A 23944-nucleotide genomic window follows, 5' to 3' on the forward strand; every position below is an offset into this window, starting at 1 on the left:
GTAGGTATAACAAGAATTCAATCAAAGTCTTACATTTGCCTCACGATAAACAGACAGACTTAAATGGTTTTTGCTCAACGAAGCACGATATTAGTATTTAAGTAAATACAATATATGAAACATCCTTTTTTGTTCCTTAACAAAAAAAAAATTAAATTGTGGGCTCTAAGACTAAAAATAACTTGCCTTACCCAAAACTAAATGGAAATTGAAATAAAGCACCATTAAAGCACCCATCAAAATTCTATATAAATCTTTGGCTGAACATTTTCTGGGTGCACTATAAAACTCAATTTACTCAGACACCATACATGAACGAACAAAAAAAAAGCAAAGTAAAAAAAAAAAAAACAGAACAGAACAGGACGATATCATACAGGATACCTTTAAAAGTAAATCCTATGTTTATATAACCAGAAAAATGTAGAAGTAGTAGGTATTCCTGATTTTTATGCGGGAAAGTGATAGCAGAAACCTGGAGCAAAACCCAGGAATTCCATTTAACTCCAAAAGATAAGTGCAACGAAATATACATAACACAGGTAGAATACTGAGCTTTCAGAGTGTGGAATTTATGTTTATATATTATTTTTTCTCAAATCCTTTTATAGTACAGTTAACTCCATGAACTGAAATGAGATTGAAATTTAAAATCCTTTTATTAAAAAAAAAAATTGGTGAATAGATTTAGTTCTGGGCTGTTTGGTTGTCTTTCTTGTATTTGGTGAAGCAGCTGAACAAACCGAATGAGTTTAATAGCCACTTATGTTCGGCTTTATGCATTTAAATTTTTAGTTTGAACAAAAAAAACCTTGAAGTAATATTAGGTGCTTACATCAATAACAATTAATCTAGAGCAGATTACTTCAGGAATATCAAAAAAAATCAAATTTATTTTTAAGGCCCAACAAGATTAAAGACTAACTTAGAGCTGATTCTTAAAATAGGAGTGGAGCTAGCGACATCTTAACTATTTACCAAAAAGTGTACAAGTACATATCAGTCGCTGGCTTGGAACGACTGGAAATCACTGGTGACTTAAGAGAGCGATATAAAATAAAACTGAAATATTGTAGAAGAAATAGAACCTCTCCGCCAGTCACTACCAGTGTTATACATGGCACTGATCCTGGACAGAGAAGAAATGCTCGGGTGAGGGGTTCCCAGGGTCTAGCAAAGTAATGCATTATACCAATTTTGAAAGTTGCGAGTTGAAAAGTAGGAAGAATGACAGGTCGGACAGTATACATTTTGGGCGTCCATAACGAAAAAAAGAAACACGGGAAACGCATATGGGCATAAGCGGGAGCTGAATGAAATTTCTACACTGATTAAAGGACTGTTAAAATTTCTTGCTTCTAGCAAATTTTCCGGAAACAGTAGGTTTGCCCGAAAAAATTTATTAGAGAAGAAGGCAATTTTCTAAAGGATGTACCAATTTATTTAGGTATGCAGCTTTTAGTCATTCCAAAAACAAAATCTAACATTTTCAAGCCAACTCCAAATGATATGATTGTTCATAAGACATAAATGTGTTTAGTGTCCTTTGCATTATTTCCCATCATCTGGCCATACACCTCTATAGATTTGGAGCGTGTTGATAACTCTCCCACGTCACACATAGGAGTATTTGCAGTAAAAACCTGGTCATAAGTCGATTTTCTGAAAATCTAAATTGACACCAAAAAGTTTGGCAAAATGGGTGCAAAATAAACATGTGTCAATATGCTGCACTCATTTTTTTGTTTTTCGATCGTGTCTTGTTAAAAAATGAGTTCAAAGTTAACTGTTACATCCACCTCATTTTTATTTGAATGCGAAGTATTTTGGTAAGTGTTATTCTATATGAGATATCGAAGTGTTGTGATAGAAATCTAAACAAATTTAAATGGAGCATTATTCTTCAGTTATTTATCAACGATATTTATAAAGTTTTGAAAATGTTAGATGGTTTTTTCTATTTTAATTCGGGCTTAGAACTAGTATCTAAAAACTTGATATTTTTGGTAAGTTATTATTTGAACTTTAATGATTTTGTGTTAGTATACCCCGTTATTCTGCGATGAATTGAAACTTATGAGTTAGTTTATATATTCTTTAACACAATGCAACAAAAATTGGGTGCTCTTAGGTGCTCTTTAGAGAATTGAGGGTCAATTAGTTTTTCACTTTCTGATAGAAAATACTGCTTACTTTATGCAACGTTTTTTATTTTTAAATTAAATTTACTGATGTTATTAGTGTATTTTATTTTGGGTGATCTTAATTAAAATTGGGGAAGAGAGAAAAAAAATTGAATTGGGTATTAGGGATGAGGAAAAAAAAAAAATTGAGAAAAATAATGTCGACAGGCGGAGTACAGGCCATTAATCAATTTTTTTAATTTTTGGTAATAAAATAAAATTAACAAAAACTAGGTTTATATTGTATTTTCTTATAGGAATACTCATTTTAAACAGAAATAGTGACAAAAACCACGAAAAATAATTATGGCCAGGTTTTTGACGACAATACTCCTATGTGCGTCAGCTTTTAATTATTGAATATTCTATTTTGCGAATGGTTATCACAGTGAATGCTCCGCATTGAGTTTCATTTTGAATGAGTAAAATTCCAGCACAAGTCAGTTTTCCTGGCCTTTTTTTTTCTAACAGAAGAATTATTATCTACCCCACGTTGGGAGCCATTGAAGGACCTAACGTTCCAACAAGATTTGTTGGTATACGAACGTGATGCGATTTTCTGATAAAAAAAATATTTTCTTAGTTGGGGATCTTATTGAAGAATTATTTGTTTTCTGTTGGGCGTCATTATTAATAGCCAAAATTTTAGCACAAGTCAAATTCTTGCGTTTTTTACTCTCTTTTTGACAAATAATTTTGAAATTCAGCAATTGCTTTTTTAGATGCTTCTGTAGCAAACTGTCTAAAGCACCTAACTTAAAATGCTATAGAATCAAAATGAACTTCCGCACAAACAAGGCGGTTGTTCTAATGTTTTTTTAAAGCAAAATATCCTTAGGGCACAAATTTGTTCATAGAAACTTAAAGCACTTAAAGCACTCAAGGCTCTTAAGAAACCCCCCGTTGCGTTGGGAGCCATTCCAACAAGATTTTTTGGTATAGGTACGAGACTGCTGTATTTTACTGACAAAATAAATAACAGGATGCATCCTAAAACCAATATTTCTTTACATTAGAAGGAGTTCTTATTGAATAATTATTAAATTCAGGTTTGGCACCATTTCGAATAAGCAAAATTTCAGCATATTTTAGTTTTCTGTTTTTTTTCTCTCTTGTGACAGATAACTTTGCAGTTCAACAATTGCTTTTGTAGACGCTTCTGTGACAAACTGTCTAATGCACTTTAAACCTTGAAGTGAGGATAACCTGCAACACAAAAATAGTAGTTGGTCTTAAATTTGGCATAGCAAAATGTCCTAAGCATCAGATTTACTTCTTAAAACTTGAAGCACTCAAAGCCCTTAAAAAACCACAATAATTGGGAAAACTGCCGAAGAATTTAGAAAAAGTATTGGGCTGTTTTGGGATTCTAACCCCTGGTGCAAAAAAATAAATCGATCAATCTAACACCCTGATCTGCTGACACTATACCACACTGCTAATAACCTCAGGCGGAACGAGTGTATGAGGAACGCTTTTTCATGAATGCAGCCAGTCTTCATCGCTTAATAAGACGTTATCAAGGCATAACGCAGAATCTTGAATAAAACCATTGTATTTGATGAGCAGAAAGCATTAAAGAAAAATATCTTACTGTTGTCATTTTTTTATAGCTAATACCACCGACACCATTCCAATAAATGACACATAGACGACCACCACTTTTATTATGGACAACTTCAAAAGATTTAGTAATTTATATTTATGATGATCTGAATGTTATTATTTTTTTGTTATTCCCTTGGAAAACCAAAACCCAAATATATATATTCCACAGGATGCAATAGTCTCCCCAGATATCTCTACCTACATTAAAATTTCAAAAGTATAAAAACCATCCCCGAATTATACGCAGTAATAGCGCCTTCCAAAAGCCAACAACACTGTGCTATTTATTTATTAATTTTTGCACCGAAACAAAATTAACTTTTAAATAATAAATAACTTTTATTTCCATCATCGCAAAGAGAGAGCGAGAATACAAACTTCCAGACGAAGAGAATATTATTTTCGGCGCTCTTTAAGCTTATAATGCATCTAAAAGTCAATATACAGGCTTATGGCTAACTATTAAGGGAGTTCTGTACAGAATAAAATAAAAAAAAAATTACAAACAACTGAATTGGGAAAACGAGTAAAATTAAAAATTTAAAACCTTCTCAGATTAGAGGATGAGTTTTTTTTAATTATTTTTCAAACCAAGTAAACATTTTTTTTAACATGAAATCTTGTTGTTTTTACTATTTAATAAACAGGGTGATTTCAGAAGAATTTCACGATTTTTGTTTTTTTTTTTTCTGAAAAAAGGCTTAACACAAAAAATTAAAACCCATTAGTTTAAAAAATCTGAAGGAAACAATTTCTCCAACAAATATAACTACCGCACTTCCCCACAATGACCTGGTTTTGCAAAGCACAACCAATAACTTCTTTAATTGCAAACAAAAAAATAATGTAGGTACAACAATTAAATGCAGGGAAATCTCGGCTAGCGAAGCATAATGCCTTCAGTTTTATAAATTAAAGTTTTAGCAAACTTCAACAATTACTCAATGGAAACAAAATACATTTCTATTTTTTTTTTTTTGCATTCACTTCGAAATGCAAGTTGCTTTTGAGAGTATAGAATAGAGATTGTGGTACATAGTTGCGCTCCGCAAAAGGAGGGTTAATTGAAAAGTTTTCTTCAAACACTCCTCAATGAAGTCTTTTTGGTAAATATTTTAAACACTCAAAGAACTTTTTTTCTCAACTCTCAACTTGTGTAGGTACACAGTCAAGTAGAGTAGGTATAAGAATGTAACGTCTGCATTGACCTCCGGAACTTATTTCTGCCATTTTTGGTTTCCTATTTTTGTGTTATGCAGCTGTTACCGTCTGTTCTGGCTGATAGTTTCAGCACAGAATAATACAAATTCACAAAAGGTTTTAAGATTTTCAAAAGTAGGTATGTTTGCAGTTCTAGAAGAAGAAGACTGAAATCTTGATATTGCAGAGAGGGTGAGCATATGGCATCACCTATTTCGAAGACAAGGATGACGATGCACTGTGCCAGTAATACTGTCGTCGTTGTCGTCGTTGTCGTCGTCGTCTTCTTGAAATAATTTGTTATTCTACTTACGGAAAGAAACATCTAATCCTGACTCACGTTCTTGAAGCTTTTCCAAGTGTATAACCATAAATCTGAAGAGACTTGCGGATTAGAAAACTTTGCACAAAATTATTCTAAAGAAAGATATTTTCCAAAGAATTTTCTTATCCACATGGAGGAATGGTAGCACACACAGCGGCAGTGGCGGGTCCTTCCTTCTCCTAGGAAACCATTCAAAGTACCATACACATATTCATCCCACAGCCACACCACCACCAGTTGCGACACACCACCACTTTTTACTCTCTGGTTTGGTTGCACGCCTTCGTGTAAATAGAATTTTTGCCATCACCAAAAAAACCTCTATCCAAATCCGTTTTATTTGAATGTGAATTTCTGTGGTCGCCTGAACCACATTCATATAGCTCATGTATATAGCTGAATAGCTGGCTGCTGTTGATGTGTTTGGCATGTCAAAATTTTCCTTTGATTAAAATCCAAGAATCAAGAGTGTTAAAATCTGTCTTCAAAAGCAATGTTTTAATTGCTCCTGCTGTCACAAGCAATTCCGGATTTATTATTTGATTTGAAGAGAGAGAGAAAGAGTGAGAGAAGAAAAAAATCGATCAAACGGAATGATGATTATTATTATTGTTATTACCTGTTGTGTTGTGGTTTAATTGTTTTACTTTGAAGTTGTTTTTTAGCAAGTGGTTACAATATACATATATAGGAAATGTGGTTATTGTTTGATTTACTCATTTAAGAATTTAATTTAATGAAATGTAGATGAAAAAGAATTTTTTTTATGAGTTATGGTTATGGAAATATTAAAATCATTTATGTTTATGTGAAATTAAATGTATATGCGAGTGCAGCTTAAAGTAGGGTTAAGTTATTTGGCCAGTATTTATACATGTTTGTTCCATCATAACTTCTAAACTACTTATAATAATTTGACAAGTGAGGTATCGTTGAAAACGTCTTTATTGTCTGCTAGTTATAGCCTATAAGAAACACTTTTACTGGAATGAAAAGCCATCTAAAGGCCAAAGTTTCAAACTAAGCTTTTTTTAAGTTTGCGACTTCTTTTTAGGTATTTAGCACCTTTAGAACAACAATGACACTAAACCAAAAACATAGTTTTGAGATATAGGTGACACTAGCGAGCCTCGTGTAGAAACTAGATAAGTTATAAGAACGAGGATCTTCGCAAAAGATGCGAGTCTTATACCGGAATCTAGATGGTTCTAAATGTACATTGTTGTTTAGGTAGTGCCACAATTATTCTTAACGTGCGATATATATTCTTTATAGTAACTTCAACATCAACAACACACAAATTTGTTGCGAAAGCATACGAACTCATTGTATAAGGGAGGTATTGTATAAATTTTTGTTTGCATTTTTGTAATTTAACTTCATGCATGCATTCGCAAGAATGTTATGTTAAAATGTTATGGGAAGACGGATATAATCCCGAAATTTTTTTTATACAGAATCCCGAAAGTCCAAAATCCAGAAAACCCAGAATCCAGAAAACCCAAGATCCCGAAAACCCAGAAACTCGAAATTCCGAAATCTCTAAAACCCAGAATCTCGAAAAACCAAAATTCCGAAAACTCAAAATCCAGAAAAGCCAATATCCCGATCTTCAAAATTTGCTGTTCACTGAAATTTTAATAGAAACATAAAATAAAACACATATTAAATAAAAATTTTAACACACATTTATAATTCAAATATTAAAACTCACAATTGTTTTGATTTTGGTTCAATAAATTTTTCCCCACTGCTGAAAGCACAATAAGAATTTGAAATCAAGTTCGAAGAGGTATTACTTTAATTAAACAGTTATATTGTTTTTTTTTAATGTGTTTACTTCATACCTTCATACTTATGATTTTCTTTAAATCGATATCCCGAAAAATTATATAAAATTAATTATGTGCGCAAATTTTTGATTTTATATAATTTTTCGGGATTTCGGGATCCAATTCAGGATTTTGAGATTTTGGGTTTTCGGAATTCTAGGTTTTCGGGATTTTGGCTTTTCGGGATTTTGGATTTTCGGGATTTTAGGTTTTCAAAATTTCAGTTTTCGGGATTATGACAAGAACACAATCTTATGCTGATTGGAGCAAAATTGATTAGGTTATAAGTATTTCTGTACTTCTTTTCGGATCGTTTTATACCATTGTTAAAAACTTTAAAGCATTTTCCGTACAACTCACGTTTTCAAAATCGGTGCCCCCTCATAACTTCAAAACTGCTACACCGATCCTCTTGAAATTTTAAACACTATTTCTGTACTTGAGGTTACACCGGAGAGTTTTTTTTTTAAATTTGTTATATAGTAATTTTTATTTAAGAATAACCATTAATCCGTTTTTTTTCGCTCAAAATTACATTTTTCACTTCAAGGTGTTTCAAAAAGGTGAAAAATTGAAATTTTAAAGAACCTTCCTTGCGTTACCTGATAGGGAAAACTATTTTTTAACAAATTAATTTTGATTTCACAGGATCCCAGCAATAAAATCATTTTAAACAAATGTACACACTCATTCTACAAGTATTTTCTCTTAATGTATGATTTCACAAAAATATAGCGTTTAAAATACATAATTTAAATCATTTCTTATTAAATTTGTGTAAATTAAATTATTTTAATGTAAGAGAGTTTAAAACTGTAATAAAAAAAAAACAAATACAGTCAGTATAGGTTATAACGATATCGGTTATTCAGAACGATTCCTGAAGTTCCGATAATTACTCAAACAAGCATATCGAGTTCGTTATAACCGATTTAACAATAAAATAAGGTGAAAAAAGGGCTAAATCTCGGGATGAATGCTAATAGAATTTTTTTTTGATCAATATCTTCGTTTTGGCATTCTATAACATACCTCAAAAGTCTAGAAAAATCTAGGACTTGCGATTTTTTAGATTTTTGACATAAGTTATAGAATATCCAAACAAAGATAGAAACAAAAAAATTAGCCTATTAGCACTAATTCCAAGATTGTACCAGGATGTTTTTTAGTGCATATCGCAAAATTTCCCCTTTTCTCAAAAAATACCAATTTTTCTTAGATATGAATGTTTTTTTCATTGCATTGTTTTGATTCTTAATGATAATGGATATGAAAATCTTCATAGAAATTTTGGTCCCTCTACCATAACTTTTAAGGGTTTTTCGGTAGTAAGTTTGCAACTGTTATAATAATATGGGTTGACAGATGAAAAACTGGTATAACTTTTTTCAGAGACGTCAGATTGACTTGATGTATCATATATGTATCATATGTGTATATAATACCATTGTCTATTATTGCTAATTTTGAAAATCTCCTTTCGCGCTTTGACCTTGAAAATCGCGACTTGCGGACATTAGATTTTTCTAGACTTTTGAGGTATGTTATAGAATGCCAAAACGAAGATATTGAGAAAAAAAAATTTCTATTAGCATTAATTCCGAGGTGAAACCCTTTTTTGACTGGATTAATTGTGATTATAAATAAATGCTTGCAACAAAATTTTATACTTCTTATATCTCTACCTGTGAGGACATAAAATACCCAATCTGTTTCGGTTATAATTCAAACAGCTTATCTCGTCTGTTATAAATTTGCATTAAATCTCCTCATTCTTCTGCAACAAGTATTGTAATACTTTTGGCATTGAAAGGGATTGAGTAGGGATTAATACAATATAGATTAAATATTGGATAACAATGATTTATTAAGTCCGATGGAATGTTCAAATCTCTTATACATAAACTTAAGTTCTTTTTTTTTAGTTCGTATTTTCTTAAGTTTAAAATATCAAAATAGAAACTACTTTACACACTCAAACACAGGAAGGTAAAAGCGTTTCCGTATACAAACTTCCGGTGTTAAACAGAAAAGAAAAGGAAACTACACAACCACCAACACCACACACACGTTAAGGTAAAAAAGTAAAACTAAGTCCTTTGTGTTTTTACTTCTATTTCAAGTAGTGTGTTTTTGAGAGTTCTGGATCCTCCCAACCTCCCAAGCTCTAGTACAAAAATTTGTATGGGAAGTGTAGGTAATCTAGTACATTTAAGGGTGACTATTACTAAATTTTGGGAGGCATTTTTTATGATTTTTTTTTTTTAAGCGGCTGTGTATAGCATCTAAAACCAGAAGAAGATGAGGGAGAATGACAAAAAAGTCTATATTTAGAAATTTATGAGGGAGTTTCATACTTCCAATTAGACAATACCTTTACATTGATTGAAAAAGAAGGCTAGTTATATATGCACACACACACACACACACACTCACAATCCATGAAGTAAAATCTACTACTTTTTTATATTTTTATTTGTGCGTTGGAGTTTGGAGATGAATCCATATGCTATCGAGTACATCATTTTAATATCATTATCTACTAAATTTTAGGCGGTATTTTGTGTGTGTTTTTTAGAATTCTTGATGGCGATTGATAAACCTGTATTTGTTCAATTTTGTTTTTAGACCTGTATTTGTGTGTATGTAGTATCTATTTCAGAAGAGGAAGAAGGAAAAAGAACAAAATTTTAAGAACGTCAGGAGGGAGTTTGATAATTCCAATTAGACAATACATTGTTGATTTTAAAAAGTAGATTACATAGGGACACATACACCTGCATTTGTTTTAGGTTTGGAGGTGCTTCTCATCAATAGTCTCATTGTAAAGAAATTGTGAACATCTGTAGCGACAATTCGACATGAACGATCATGCTCGTTTTATGTAAAATATCCAAGTTCAATATTAGCGTTGCATGTTGTAACATGAAATAAGGAAAATCAGAAAGGGATCATCTGTACCTAATAGATATCTAAACATTTGATGTGGTGGTGGAAGTGTTGATATTATGTATGGGATGCGCGATCAGTGTATTACGGTCTTACATTTTAGTAGTTTAAAGTGGTTCAAAAGCAGTTTAAAGCGGTTTCATAGTAGTCTAAAGCGGTTTAAAAGCAGTTTAAAGCGGTTAAAAAGCTGTTTAAAGCGGTTCAAAAGCAGTTTAAAGCGGTTTAAAGCGGTATAAAAGCGGTTTAAAAGCGGTTCAAAAGCGGTTTAAAGCCGCTTAAAAGCGGTTTAAAGCGATATAAAAGCAGTTTAAAGCGGTATAAAAGCGGTTTAAAAGCGGTTTAAAGCGGTTTAAAAGCGGTTCAAAAGCGGTTCAAAAGCGGTTTAAAGCGGTTTAAAAGCGGTTTAAAGCGGTATAAAAGCAGTTTAAAGCGGTATAAAAGCGGTTTAAAGCGGTATAAAAGCGGTTTAAAAGCGGTTTAAAGCGGTTTAAAAGCGGTTTAAAGCGGTTTAAAAGCGGTTTAAAGCGGTATAAAAGCGGTTTAAAAGCGGTATAAAAGCGGTTTAAAGCGGTTTAAAAGCGGTTTAAAGCGGTATAAAAGCAGTTTAAAGCGGTTTAAAGCGGTTTAAAAGCGGTTCAAAAGCGGTTTAAAGCGGTTTAAAAGCCGTTTTAGAAGCGGTTTAAAAGCAGTTTAAAGCGGTTTTAAAGCGGTTCAAAAGCAGTTTAAAGCGGTTCAAAAGCAGTTTAAAGCGGTTCAAAAGCAGTTTAAAGAGGTTTAATAGTTATGAACATCGTTTTGGGCTATAAACTACGACGTTGTTTTTGGGTTGCAGTAAAAAAAAAAAAAAAAAAAAAAAAAAAAAAATGGATCCTTGAGGATATCCGTTTCCTCATACCAAAAGTTGAATATAAACGAAATAATCCAAGAATGAATAAAAAATACGATTTTTTTTTTTTTTTTTTTTTTTTTTTATTGATTTTATTGCTTATAATGTTTCAAGTATAAAACTAAAATTAAATACAAAACTGAGAAATCTTATTTCTATTTAAAATAACAACTTCCTTATTTTTGATATTATCGTCTTATCATATAGGTTAACATAAAAATATTTCGTATAACATAAACTATTATTTTATATCTTAAGTCTACGTAAAATAATATTCTTCTACTCGCTTGTTACCCCACGCTAAGGTTTTATATGAATTTGGAATAACAAATCTTTTATCGTCATCAAAAGTGAGAGTGATTTTATTTATTAATTGCGTGTATATAAAATGCTTATTACTTCTAAAACAATGCATAGTTTTCAATAAGGATGTAGATGGGTTATTTATACATTCTCTAAAATCATTTAAAGTAACTTCGTTACCAACAATATTCTTTTTGATTCCTTTTATTTTTTTTACTATATCGTCTTCAGTTACAATGCAATATGACTTGGATTTAGTACCTACAAATTCTAGTAAAAGTTTTCCTGAACACTCATCTTTGAACTTCCCTAAGACTTTTTTGTTTACTCTTGGAATGTTGTATTGATTAGCCACTGGGTAATCGCTAGTATCAAAGTAGTCTATATTTTTATTTATATCATCATACAAATCCCTTGTTTCAAATTCATAAATGAATGAATCTGTGTCCGTATATAAAAGGTTTAACTTTTTCCCATATTTCACTTTCATAAAATTATAATGGAAATCATACATTAATGTTTTAGATAAATCCAGAACAGAAAACCCAACATAAATAGGCTTGTCATATTTAACCTTTAATCGGTTCATTTGAATTACTACTAAGTCTTCATGTATTATTGACCGGCTATGAAAATTAGGTTTACTAATCAAAGAATTAGCACCGAGACGTTTTCCAACACTATCCCATTTTGTAATAAGCTTTACATCTACTCTCTTATCAACATTCTCCATTGTTTTTCCAAAAACACTGTTGTTCATCAGTTTATAAAAATCTTTTTCGAAATCATTAGTTGATAAGGTCCTTAATTGTGTATTGAGATCAATATACGATTTCAGCCAAGCACTCTGGTTGAATTCCAGCACCTTATGGACTTTTTTCAATATGAGACCATTTGCAAGACATTGCTTTAAATTTCGATAATGAATTACATATCTTGTTTTATCAAACTCATTTGCAATTAGTTTTGTATTCTTCGAGTTTTTATATGGGGGTTTCAAGTTTTCAGGGCAAAATGGTAAGTCATTATGTAGATCATGTAAATAATCAGGATAATCTAAATCGACACATAAAATGTAACCTTTATTAGAATTATCGACTATTGATTCTATATTCAAACATTTTAATTCTTCATCACTAAGCCAACGAAAATTATTTATTGGAAGATATTGACTCATTGCCCATCCATACAAGTTATTAACGTCGAAATACCCTAAAAATGTTGATTTCTTTGATTCATCAAAGTTGGACATATATTTATTGTTTGCTTTTGCATATCTACCGGTGCATTGACTTAATCCTCCTCTAATACCTTTTTGTATAAAATGAATCATATCTATGTCTGTAAAGAGCTCTAATTCAACTTTGGTACTTTTTAGCATTGCATCCCAACTTAACCCCGGTGCTGTATAATACTGACAAGGATCAAGATCATATGTTTTAATACACACATTGCGGAAATTTTCAAAAATATCAGCTAAGAGCATCACATCTGTTTTTAAATAGACATCACTGTATTCTCCTAATGTTTTCATATTAAATGTGTTCCATACTATCTGAGCATGTAAATAATCTTCGTCTGTTATGTTTGAGGAATTTAAAGTGCTATAAAAAGCAGACTTGGGAGGTAGTTTTGTATCTTTCAATTTTTCAGCTGATGAAACATATTCATATGGGAAAACTCCTTTTTTCATGACCAAATTAAATTCTTCATCTTTCTGAAAAGCTTTTTTAGTTTCAATGAATTGATTTCGATTAAGGTTCTTTGACAATTTGTCAATACTTGACGCCATAAATCTCAACGAATCTATGAATCGTAGTTGAATACTACTATTGTTAATGCCTGTTTTGATGTATTTTGTAAATGAAATATATCGTTCTTTGTTTGTGGGTATAACATCGATTTTTTCATCACTATCACCAAATTCTTTAACAATAAAGTGAGAATCATAACCACTCAAGTTATGTAAAATAACAGGAATAAAATCAGGTATTTGATATTTTAAATTGCATTCCGAATGAGCTGCACCTCGAAATTGTCCAGTTAAATGATCATGATCTCTTACACGATTTTCATTGAGGTTATCACCACATATAAAACATTTTTTAGCATTTATAAAATCAGTATCTTGTTCCTTAGTTAGAGTTTTCATTGGGATTTCTTTTTTTAATATTGAACTGATACGCTGCGCATCTTCTTTTAAATTATTCATAAAGTTTTCGGTACATTCATCACCTCGGTATAAAACAAATTTACTTAAAGAATCATCATAATTGCATTTAATATAATATGCAAAGCTAAAAGGTTCATGCATTTGAATATTGTTTGAAAATGATTTTAGAGGGTTTGGTAAACATGTATCAAAAGGCTTTAAGGCTGCTTCAAAATCAGCATATATTACAAAAGGAACTCGCATTTTTTTATTGAAGCTTTTAAATTTTAAACAATTATCAATTTCAGTTGGTAATATGGTATGTACTTTATTACAATCATGTTTCAGATGTTCATTTAGACGATCTTCACTCCAAAAATACATTAAGCATCCATCACATAACCACAATGCACCGTTACGTTTAGAAATTTGACTACTAACTAACCTATTTAAATTTTTAATCCAACAATAATGTCCGTTTTCAACATTTTCTAAATATAATAAGTTAACATGTTTTTCTCTTTTGTCACAAGTATAAAATAGAGGTCCAACAAGGGTATTATTTTCTAGACCATACACATTAATACTTAGGTTATTTAATTTCTCAAATTTTGAAATATTTTTCATACTCATTGGAAACTCCACACCGTTTAAATTCAGCACTTTACTGTAATGAGGATATGATGAAACTCGATCTGCGTTGTCTTGACAAGGATATAAAGCAGATACAATCGCCCAAGCAAAGCATGCATCATCGTTGTTCTTCACATTTATGATGGCATGTTTCAATTGAATGTTCCTTGGTAATTCAATGTAAGATGCTCCACGCATAGGATTGTATTTATTGATATTTATTTCGAGGTATAACACTTCCTGCAATGCCCACCCACTATCACGTTCTTGGAATTCTTCGCTTTTTGATGTGATGTCTTCAGTAAACTTTCGATAACTCTTCCTTAAATCCGTTGACTGGTTTATTACTTCATTTTTTGTATTAAATGACTTAGTATCGGTAACTGTTTCATCGCTGTTATCCTTAACATATAGTCCAAACATTTCGAAATTAACTTTTAAAACATTTTGCGCCTGTAGAACTTCTGTTATAAGTCCCAAAATTGTACACTCTTGCTTTTTCATAAAGTCTTTATAGTCGATATGACGATCACAATCTCGAATTCTATAACTTTTGATACGGCTCTTAAATGCAGTGCAGATCACTTCAACGTTGTCTAAATGCTTATTAGAAGCATTACTTTTATGCAAATTACTGTTAAGATGTCCTTGGAACATAGATTTCTTGATATCCATTCTACAATAAGTGCAGTGCTTTAATTCATTGTTCAGATCATTCTCAATTTTAATTCGTTTAACTTGGATATCAGAATCAGAACTTTTTCTTTTGTTTGACATCATATTATATGGAACTGTCATTTGGTGATATTTTTTCATATGATATTGGTAATTTCTAGTGTTGTCGAAGATCATACCACAAACATCACACAGCACCGAAAGTTTATTCTCATGATTTATTTTCATATGACGCACATAGTTATCTCGTCTAGTAAATGTTTTTTGACATTTATCACAACTGTACATTTTGAATTTAATTATAGTTGAATACACCGCTTCGATAAAATATACTTGATTCAGGCAAACCCTTCTTCACCGGCTTACTTGAAAACTAATGATCATTTTGAAAATTAAACCAAGTTCTTATACATTTACCCCCACCACTTGTCTAAAACATTTAATCTATAAAACGCTTATATTATTATTATCTTTCATTCTTATGCTTCTTTATTTACATACAAAAAAAAAAAAAAAAAAAAAAAAACCTGTATGAGTGAAACAACAATAGTGTTAACAATAACACTAAAATGTAAGACCGTAATACACTGATCGCGCATCCCATACATAATATCAACACTTCCACCACCACATCAAATGTTTAGATATCTATTAGGTACAGATGATCCCTTTCTGATTTTCCTTATTTCATGTTACAACATGCAACGCTAATATTGAACTTGGATATTTTACATAAAACGAGCATGATCGTTCATGTCGAATTGTATGTTCACAATTTCTTTACAATGAGACTATTGATGAGAAGCACCTCCAAACCTAAAACAAATGCAGGTGTATGTGTCCCTATGTAATCTACTTTTTAAAATCAACAATGTATTGTCTAATTGGAATTATCAAACTCCCTCCTGACGTTCTTAAAATTTTGTTCTTTTTCCTTCTTCCTCTTCTGAAATAGATACTACATACACACAAATACAGGTCTAAAAACAAAATTGAACAAATACAGGTTTATCAATCGCCATCAAGAATTCTAAAAAACACACACAAAATACCGCCTAAAATTTAGTAGATAATGATATTAAAATGATGTACTCGATAGCATATGGATTCATCTCCAAACTCCAACGCACAAATAAAAATATAAAAAAGTAGTAGATTTTACTTCATGGATTGTGAGTGTGTGTGTGTGTGTGTGTGCATATATAACTAGCCTTCTTTTTCAATCAATGTAAAGGTATTGTCTAATTGGAAGTATGAAACTCCCTCATAAATTTCTAAATATAGACTTTTTTGTCATTCTCCCTCATCTTCTTCTGGTTTTAGATGCTATACACAGCCGCTTAAAAAAAAAAAATCATAAAAAATGCCTCCCAAAATTTAGTAATAGTCACCCTTAAATGTACTAGATTACCTACACTTCCCATACAAATTTTTGTACTAGAGCTTGGGAGGTTGGGAGGATCCAGAACTCTCAAAAACACACTACTATTTCATCTCTTAATTAAATAGTTTTATTGTAATCTTAGTAGAAAATCTAAATTAGAAACCACATTTAACCCGAGATTTAAAATGATAAGTTTAACTTTACCTTTCAGTGTTTATCATTTAATTATATACTTTATTTTATAGTTTGTTGAAATTGGACTCATATTTAAACAATAGTTTGTCTTCTAACAAAAGAATTAGGTGGAGTGTGTGCTTTTATTTATATAATGTAGTATCATAGGTCAAGGCTATGCCAACGTAATTTATTATACATAGAGTTTGAAAATGGGGGTTTGCAGGCAGCAGGCGTTACTTGTTTGATGTACTTGTACACTGAGTGTCATTTGATTAAGATCAATATCATTTTAACAATTTCATTTTTTTTTTTTTGAGGATGTGTGATGAAAGGGATTTTTGTTTAATTTTGCATTTCTTAAGCGAGAAATATATCAAAACATAAAAGCAAAAAATCAAAAACAAATTAATATTAATGTCAGTAAAAAATTCAAATTATTTGACAATTTGAAAACTTTACTTCCTACTGTACTTTCTACTTAGAAATGAAATAGGGCAAGTTTAGGATTCGTAAAAAAATCGAAATAGACATTACGATGATGGAGAATGCTAAAAAAGTGCATCTCTCAATTCTGTCTGTCTGTGTGTCTGTCTTTATCTCGACCTGCAGCCCAATCTACTGAAGCGATTTTCTTCAAACTTGGCAATTAAGATTTTTTGGTGATTCCCTAGAGGAGAAATTAAATTTTTTTAGGACCAAAATTAACGGTACCTGTCATATAACGGAAATAAAAACGATTTGTATTAAAAAAATACTAAAACAAATAAAGTCATACAGCCTTATTACGGTTGTCAAAGATCAATTTATTGACAATTGAAAAAATTTGTCAATGAATTGATAAATTGGTATTATGAACGCGAGTTGACAAATTTTTGATCCATTGTGAACAAAGATCAAAAATTTATTGTGAATGGTGCAAATCGACTTTTGATTTTGACGTTTAATGTTTCGTTGTTATTTTATTTAGCTTATTATATTGAAAAATGTGGATATTGAATACAAAATAAATAATGCCATTTATTTTAAGTGTTTTCTCAACGTAGGAGAAAGATTGTAAGTGACAAAAACACCTTGCCAGAAGGAATATTGAGACAGCTGCAAATTTTAATACGCTCGCAATGGTGTTTTTTTATTGGTTTTAACTTTTCGTAAAGAGATATGTATCTAAAAATACATTAAGGAAGGCTTCGTTCGAAAGTCTGAAGTTTTTGATAAATCTAAAAAGTAAACCAAAATTTACCTAATTAAAGTAATGAAAAAAAAAAAAAAATTATTCATATGTTCTGCCAAATCCACCGGGTTTGAAGCATCGCGTAATTTTCTTCGAATCTTTGCTTGCTCCAAAGTATTTTCTTCATCAATTTCATTTTCACCGAAAAATAGACATGTTTCTGAATTTCGCGACTCTTAAAAATATTTTATCAACAAGGAATTTGTGATTGACTGAAAAATTGACAAATACCAATTTTTTTTGACAAACGTAATACCGAATTTGTCAATGGGCCTATTCACAATAGTTCTTAAATCTGAACTTTTATCAAAAAAATTGATATTTAAAAACCATAATACCGATTTATCAATTTTGTTGATAATAGTCAAATATCGTATTGAAATTTGACTACCGTAATAAGGCTGTTACTTTTGAAATAAAAATAATATTTCTTGAACCATTATTAGCGGTAACTGCCATAGGACCGTTTTCTTGATTTCTGACTTTCTCATAAACCATTTAACCGATTTTAACGAAAATATTTACATAGAAGCGTTTGACTAGCCGTAATATTAAAATGTCTTAAAATTTTCAAAACTTTCAGTTTTGGATTTAAAAATCAATTTTTTGAAAACGGGTCGATAATTTTTTTTTAAATTTTGTTTTTATGTGTCGAATAATGATGATGTCTTCAGAATATAATACCAAAATTTTTTTTTGAAAAATGTTTGAAGTTTTTATTAAAAAAAAAAAAAAAACTAATTAAAAAAAAAACGGTTCCTACTTTTTTCGAAAAAAAAAGAAAATTCCAAAAATTCTTTACGAGAAATTAAATGTCATACTTAGTTTCAATATATAAACCATTTTAAAAGTATTTTCTCGTTATTTTGAAAACATTTCATATGATTTAAATAAATAAATTAAAATTTTAGTTTTGTGAAGCTATACAAATTTTTAACATTTTAAGCTACTTTTAACATAAGAGCAAGTACGTGTGACCCAGTCCTGCATTTCATTTTTTTTTTTTTTTTATTTTATCGCTTTTAAGAAGTTTCGGCCAAAAGAGCCAGAATTGCTCAAAAATATCGTTCTAGGTGTTGTTATCAAAAGCAGAGAAAGATCGACAAAAAGGACCTCTTAACCTTTGTAGATTAGAAAGACTAAAATTAAATAAAATCTCATAAGGCACAATTTACAAAATTTGGACGCTTTTTAAGAAATTTTTTAAGCTCAACTGACAAAATAATGACTGCCACAAAACTTGCGAAAAAGAAATAAAATTAAAAAATATCATAATATTTGATTGGTATACGAATTTATTATAATTAACTTCACCTTCTGTGGAATGAGCACATGTTTAATGTCGCTTAAAACGCTGCGAAATGTTTAGAATTTCTCCGAAGATGTAAGACATTTTTCACGCCCTTGATCTAGCTGCAATTTAGAAAGCCCTCATTCGTCCAAAGCTCATAACTGGGTAGAAATGCGGTGCCCCTCATAACTTGTTGCTGGAACATGTGAGTTCAAAAAATCAAAATTCTTTTTTGAATCACTTTTGAAAAAGCGATTTATAGCGAATAAACCCCACTTATTTGTTTTTTGTTAATATAAAATGAAAATTTGGACAAAAAACTTTCTAGCGTTACCGCGTTAAGTACCTACAGAAAAAGTGTTCAAAGTTTTAAAACGATTGAGCTCCGTGAAGCCAGAACTGCGACCTTTAAATTTTTGAACCAAACTTTCTAATTCGTTTGTCCATGTTATTTCACCCAAAATTTTTGTTTGTCCACCCTTAAAAAAATGTTAGAGCGAATTCTTTTTTTTTTTCAATAGGAAGTCTGAAAACTAAATTATCGTCTAAAACGTATAAAACCAACCAAAAAACAAATTTTGCACTGAAAAAAATTCAATTTCGCTAAATTCCGCAAAAATAATTTTTTTTTTTCAAAAACTGAAAAAAAGCTCTTCACATATACCCAAAATCGTTGTTTGTTCCTTCAGCTTTTTGCGACAGAAGTTCGCAATTTGACAGGAAAAGCCCATGTTTTCATGGAAAAAAACTGAACTTATTTTTAGCTATTTTCTCAAACGTTGGCAGAATGAACTCAGAACATATAGAAAATCCAAACCTTATGTATGTATGAGTGAAATATTAAAAACAGTTGCTGTATCTATGAATTTGAATCGAAGTGTTTTCGTTAATTTTAAATTTTATTAAAAACTTACAAAAACTTTTTTTATAGTTTCAAAATACTTGTAAAAAAAATTTTTTTCTATCTGATATTAATATTTATTTTTTTTTTATTTTCCAGGGGACCATTCTCGATTGTGAGAAGATGCATTCACCGGGAATCCGGACAACAATTTGCGGTGAAAATAGTAGACGTTGCAAAGTTTACTGCCAGCCCGGGGCTGAGTACAGCCGGTACGTATACATATAAAAGCAATTCTTTCATTACTTTAATTACCTGTAAACATTATCAACAGGAAATTGAATCCCCTCACAGGGGTGTTTGATTACAAACCTCTTTACTCACTGTTAACTACTTCTTTTTCGCACTGCGCCAATACCACGCTACGTTGACTGTTAAAAAAAAGAAGTAGAAGCCAACTAATATACACTGCACCCCCATCAAAGTAAAAAAAAGTTTCATCTTTTGGGTTGGGGTTTATTTTTTTCGTCGTTCTTCTTCTTTTTCATTCTTAAATGAAAGTCCAAGTTTTTCACCAAAGAAAACTGCATCCATTGAGGCAGAAGCAAAGCCAAGTGAGAGAAAAGTTAGCGAACGCTGTCTTGCCTGCCAGTCGATCAATAATAAGCAAACTTTTTTTCATCATCTTCTTCTTCTTTTTCTTTAAGTTATGAACATTTTTAAGGGAAGTTCCTGTTTCGTTAAAATATATATTTCTTTGAAAAATGTTGGGGCATTAATACACAATTTTGAAGGGTTATTTCTCTTAATTATATATATATATATTTTTTTTTTCTGATATTTTTCGGTCCACGGCACTGGTGTCTTTTACAAAAAGCCATGAAGAACGTGTCTGACCCTTTTCCACGAACGAAGAAATAACTTTGCTAAGTTTATGATAGATGTCCTGGCATTAGATGGCTTAGCTTTATACAAAATGCTGGGAGAGTTGAATGGTTGGTTATTCTTATTATATTGCATTGATGGGCCTCTTTATTTTGAGTTATTCCTGTCTAATTAGTAAGCCTTCCATCAATTTTTGTATAATCCATTTTTGAAATGAATTGTTGCTTATGTTGTTTGGTACACTGAGCCAAAAAACAACGTAAAATCAATCTAAACCACTTTGAATCAATGGAAAATCACTACATTTTTAGCCTAAAGTGGAAAATGATTGAATCAAAGTAGCACACTTTAAATCAAAGTTGTTCACACATTAAATCAAAGTTGTTCACACATTAAATCAAAGTTGTTCACACATTAAAAAAATAAAAAAAGTAAAACTGGCATCCGCTGGGGATCGAACCTGCTATACCTGGGTTGACAAGCTTGTGCTTTACCACTGTGCCATCTCACTTATAAAAACCGATGTGACAAACTGTAAGTTAAGCATAGGACGACTTTTTAGAAAATTAATGAATATATTTTTCACTATTGATTCAATGTAGAACGGATTAAAAATTACTATGCGTTTTTTCTCTGGGTGTATTTAAAAAAAAGAAAGTACGAAAAGCAAATTGTTTTTTAAGGCACAAAAAGTATTGAAAAGGATAAGAAGTCGTCCGTCTTAGGGAAAATCTTTCAAGTTAAAAAGATAAAATAAAAGAAGGACGAGGAATTTGGTCTAAAACATTTTCGGATGGAATGTTTAATAATTTAATAAATGAATTTGGCGTTAATCTACTTTTCCCTTCGTTAAATACGATATTTTTTTTTTTAAGCAACCGAATTGGTAAGTTAAGTAATAGCACGATAGGCTTGTGTGCCTTCATTTATAATAACAAATTCCTTCTAACTCAAATGACTTAAAAATTCTTTCTGTCGTGTTGTAATGAAGTTGCTTGCTAGCCAACATTTGTATTAAAAGTTCATGAATTTTAATTTTAACAAGATGGAAAAAGTCACAGCTATTATGATTGAAGTGGTTTACTAATTTTAACACGCAATGAATAATTAAAGGTCAGTCCCAAGTCTAGCAAGAATTGTTCAGTAGTTCCGGTGGGGACCATTAAAGAGCAATTGAAAAAGCAATACTGTTCTAGCGAATCCGATGAAAATTGGTATTGAGTTGAATAATTTGCCAAAATGATTTATGTAAGAGGACTTTTGAGTTTTACAAATTACTACAAATTTTTTGAAGGTTGGAGAAAATCAATTGTTGAAGTGATGTTTCAGAAAACATCATTATGGAGATACTTACAAGATATAGTTCTCATTTCCTTGGTCCTTCATTAATAATAGTGAGTGGTTTTTTTTCGCTTTTGGTATTGTAGTATTCATTCGGAAAAATAGCGAAACCGAAGTCAATTCAAATAAGGTTCTATAATAAAAAAAAAAACAACTCCATTTGATTAGATTATTATCTTATATTGCCTTCTTAGCTTTTATAACAGCTTTTTATCCATTTTTCTTTTATCTGATGAGTTTATTGACTGTTTCCTGAGGGATTCCCTTCCCATTGTCTACCATCACCGCCGTTTTAAGTTAATTTATTCTTAATGAAGCGAGATTTCTATCTCTAGCACTTCGCTCATCTCACATAATTCTTGATTAGGCTTAGGTCTTTCCAGTTCATTGTCTTAATAACACTTTTTTTAAAGAATTTCGAGCCGCGATAGAAATGATATATTAATTGCTTAAGTTTTTCTATAAAAAAATTACGTATACGCCTCAGTGACCCACTTATCGTTTAATTTGTCACCTCTATGATCTGCTACACTAAAAAGTTAGGGATATCCAGTTAGAGCTCAGAGGTTATTTCAATGAATGTCTAAATCAGTTTTTACCGACTTCCAAAAAGGAGGAGGTATTCAATTCGACTGTATATTTTTTTTTTTTTTTTTTATGTTTGTTACCGCATAACTTTGGACTGAGTGAACCAATTTTGATAATTCTTTTTGTACTGGAAAGCTGGTGGCTGCAGCGTGGTCCCATTTCAATTTAGTTCACTTTTAGCCATAGGAACTATTTTAAAAACCATAAAACCCAGTTTTGATCCACGGAAGTCGGTTTTGTTTTTTTCCTAAAAATGATTATACTTTCGGCCTGGGTATTAAAGGACAAGTTTAGGATTCGTAAAAATATCGACATGACATTGATAGAAAATGCGAAAAAAATCGCAATTCTGTCTGTCTCTACACTGAATGAAAAAATAAATTGAACTTGAAACGTATTTTTTTTTCAAAGATGAACTACTTTTATTTATGTGGATTTAGGATTCGAAACCACGCAAAATTAACCTTTTTTCCACGTTGATTTTAAAATATTCATCTTCAACGCAAAATCATTCCGAATAATAGTTAAATTAATGTGGTTTTAATTGGTTTTACGTTGCCTTATAGTGGCTTTTCCCACAGTGTATCTGGCCTTATTTCTGAAGCGATTGACTTCAAACATCGTAATAAAGAGTTTCATTTGATTTCCTAGAAGAGAAACTGAAAGTGTTTTTATGAAAAAAAAAAAAAAAAAAAAAATATATATATATAGAGTCTATATTATAGACATTAAAAAAATACAAATAATGTAGGCAAAAAGGTCCTAATTTTTAAAGCCCTGTTTAATTGGTAACTCAGTAAAATTTTGCGCGGTAAACAACAACAAATGATTGCTAAGGAAAAACAAAATATTGGTTTGTTGTGGTTTATAGAGAAAATATATTTCTAAACTTATAAATTTTTGACTCTTCAAGAACAAATGATTTATTAATGATACTAGTTTACAAAAGTTTTGTTGCAGAAACAAAAATATCGTATATTTTTTATTTGTTTTTGTGTTTAAATTGTTAATTGTTTATTTATTACCTTATTTGTTTTGCTTTTTCTAAGTTCAGTTTTTAATTAAAACGTATCTTTTTTATATTTTTTAAATATTTATTTATTTTTTATCTAATATATGTATTTCGAGGTCATAATTGCCTCATTATCAGGGTTTTTATGTTTTCTAGACCCTGATGATGAGGCAATTAAGACCTCGAAATATATTGGATAAAAAATAAATAAATATTCAAAAATATAAAAAGATGCGTTTTAATTAAAAACTTAACTTAGAAGAAGCAAAACAAATGAGGAAATACAAAAATTTTGTACTTTTCTGAAGGTTTACAGCTGAACTCGAAAAAAAAAATTTATCATCCAAGGTTTTTAGAATATTACCCTTAGAAAGGGTTTTTTAAGACCTGTCAAAATCTTTCCGATATCTTTTTTACTGTTTGGCATATCTTCAAGTGTTTGGCTTTT

General features: G+C 30.7%; 1 protein-coding gene across 3 annotated transcripts in view; it reads left to right on the top strand.

The window, feature by feature from the left end:
* LOC129913354 (peripheral plasma membrane protein CASK) overlaps window positions 1-23944 on the top strand; it is a 426424-nt gene that overhangs the window by 23433 nt on the left and 379047 nt on the right. For all 3 annotated transcript variants that reach the window (XM_055991975.1, XM_055991976.1, XM_055991977.1), the window contains exon 3: window positions 19830-19942. In XM_055991975.1, coding sequence (XP_055847950.1) covers window positions 19830-19942 — 113 coding nt within the window. The remainder of the gene's footprint in view (window positions 1-19829; window positions 19943-23944) is intronic.

This window comes from Episyrphus balteatus, chromosome 3, assembly GCF_945859705.1.
Source record: "Episyrphus balteatus chromosome 3, idEpiBalt1.1, whole genome shotgun sequence".
In the NCBI taxonomy this organism is placed as follows: Eukaryota; Metazoa; Arthropoda; class Insecta; order Diptera; family Syrphidae; genus Episyrphus; species Episyrphus balteatus.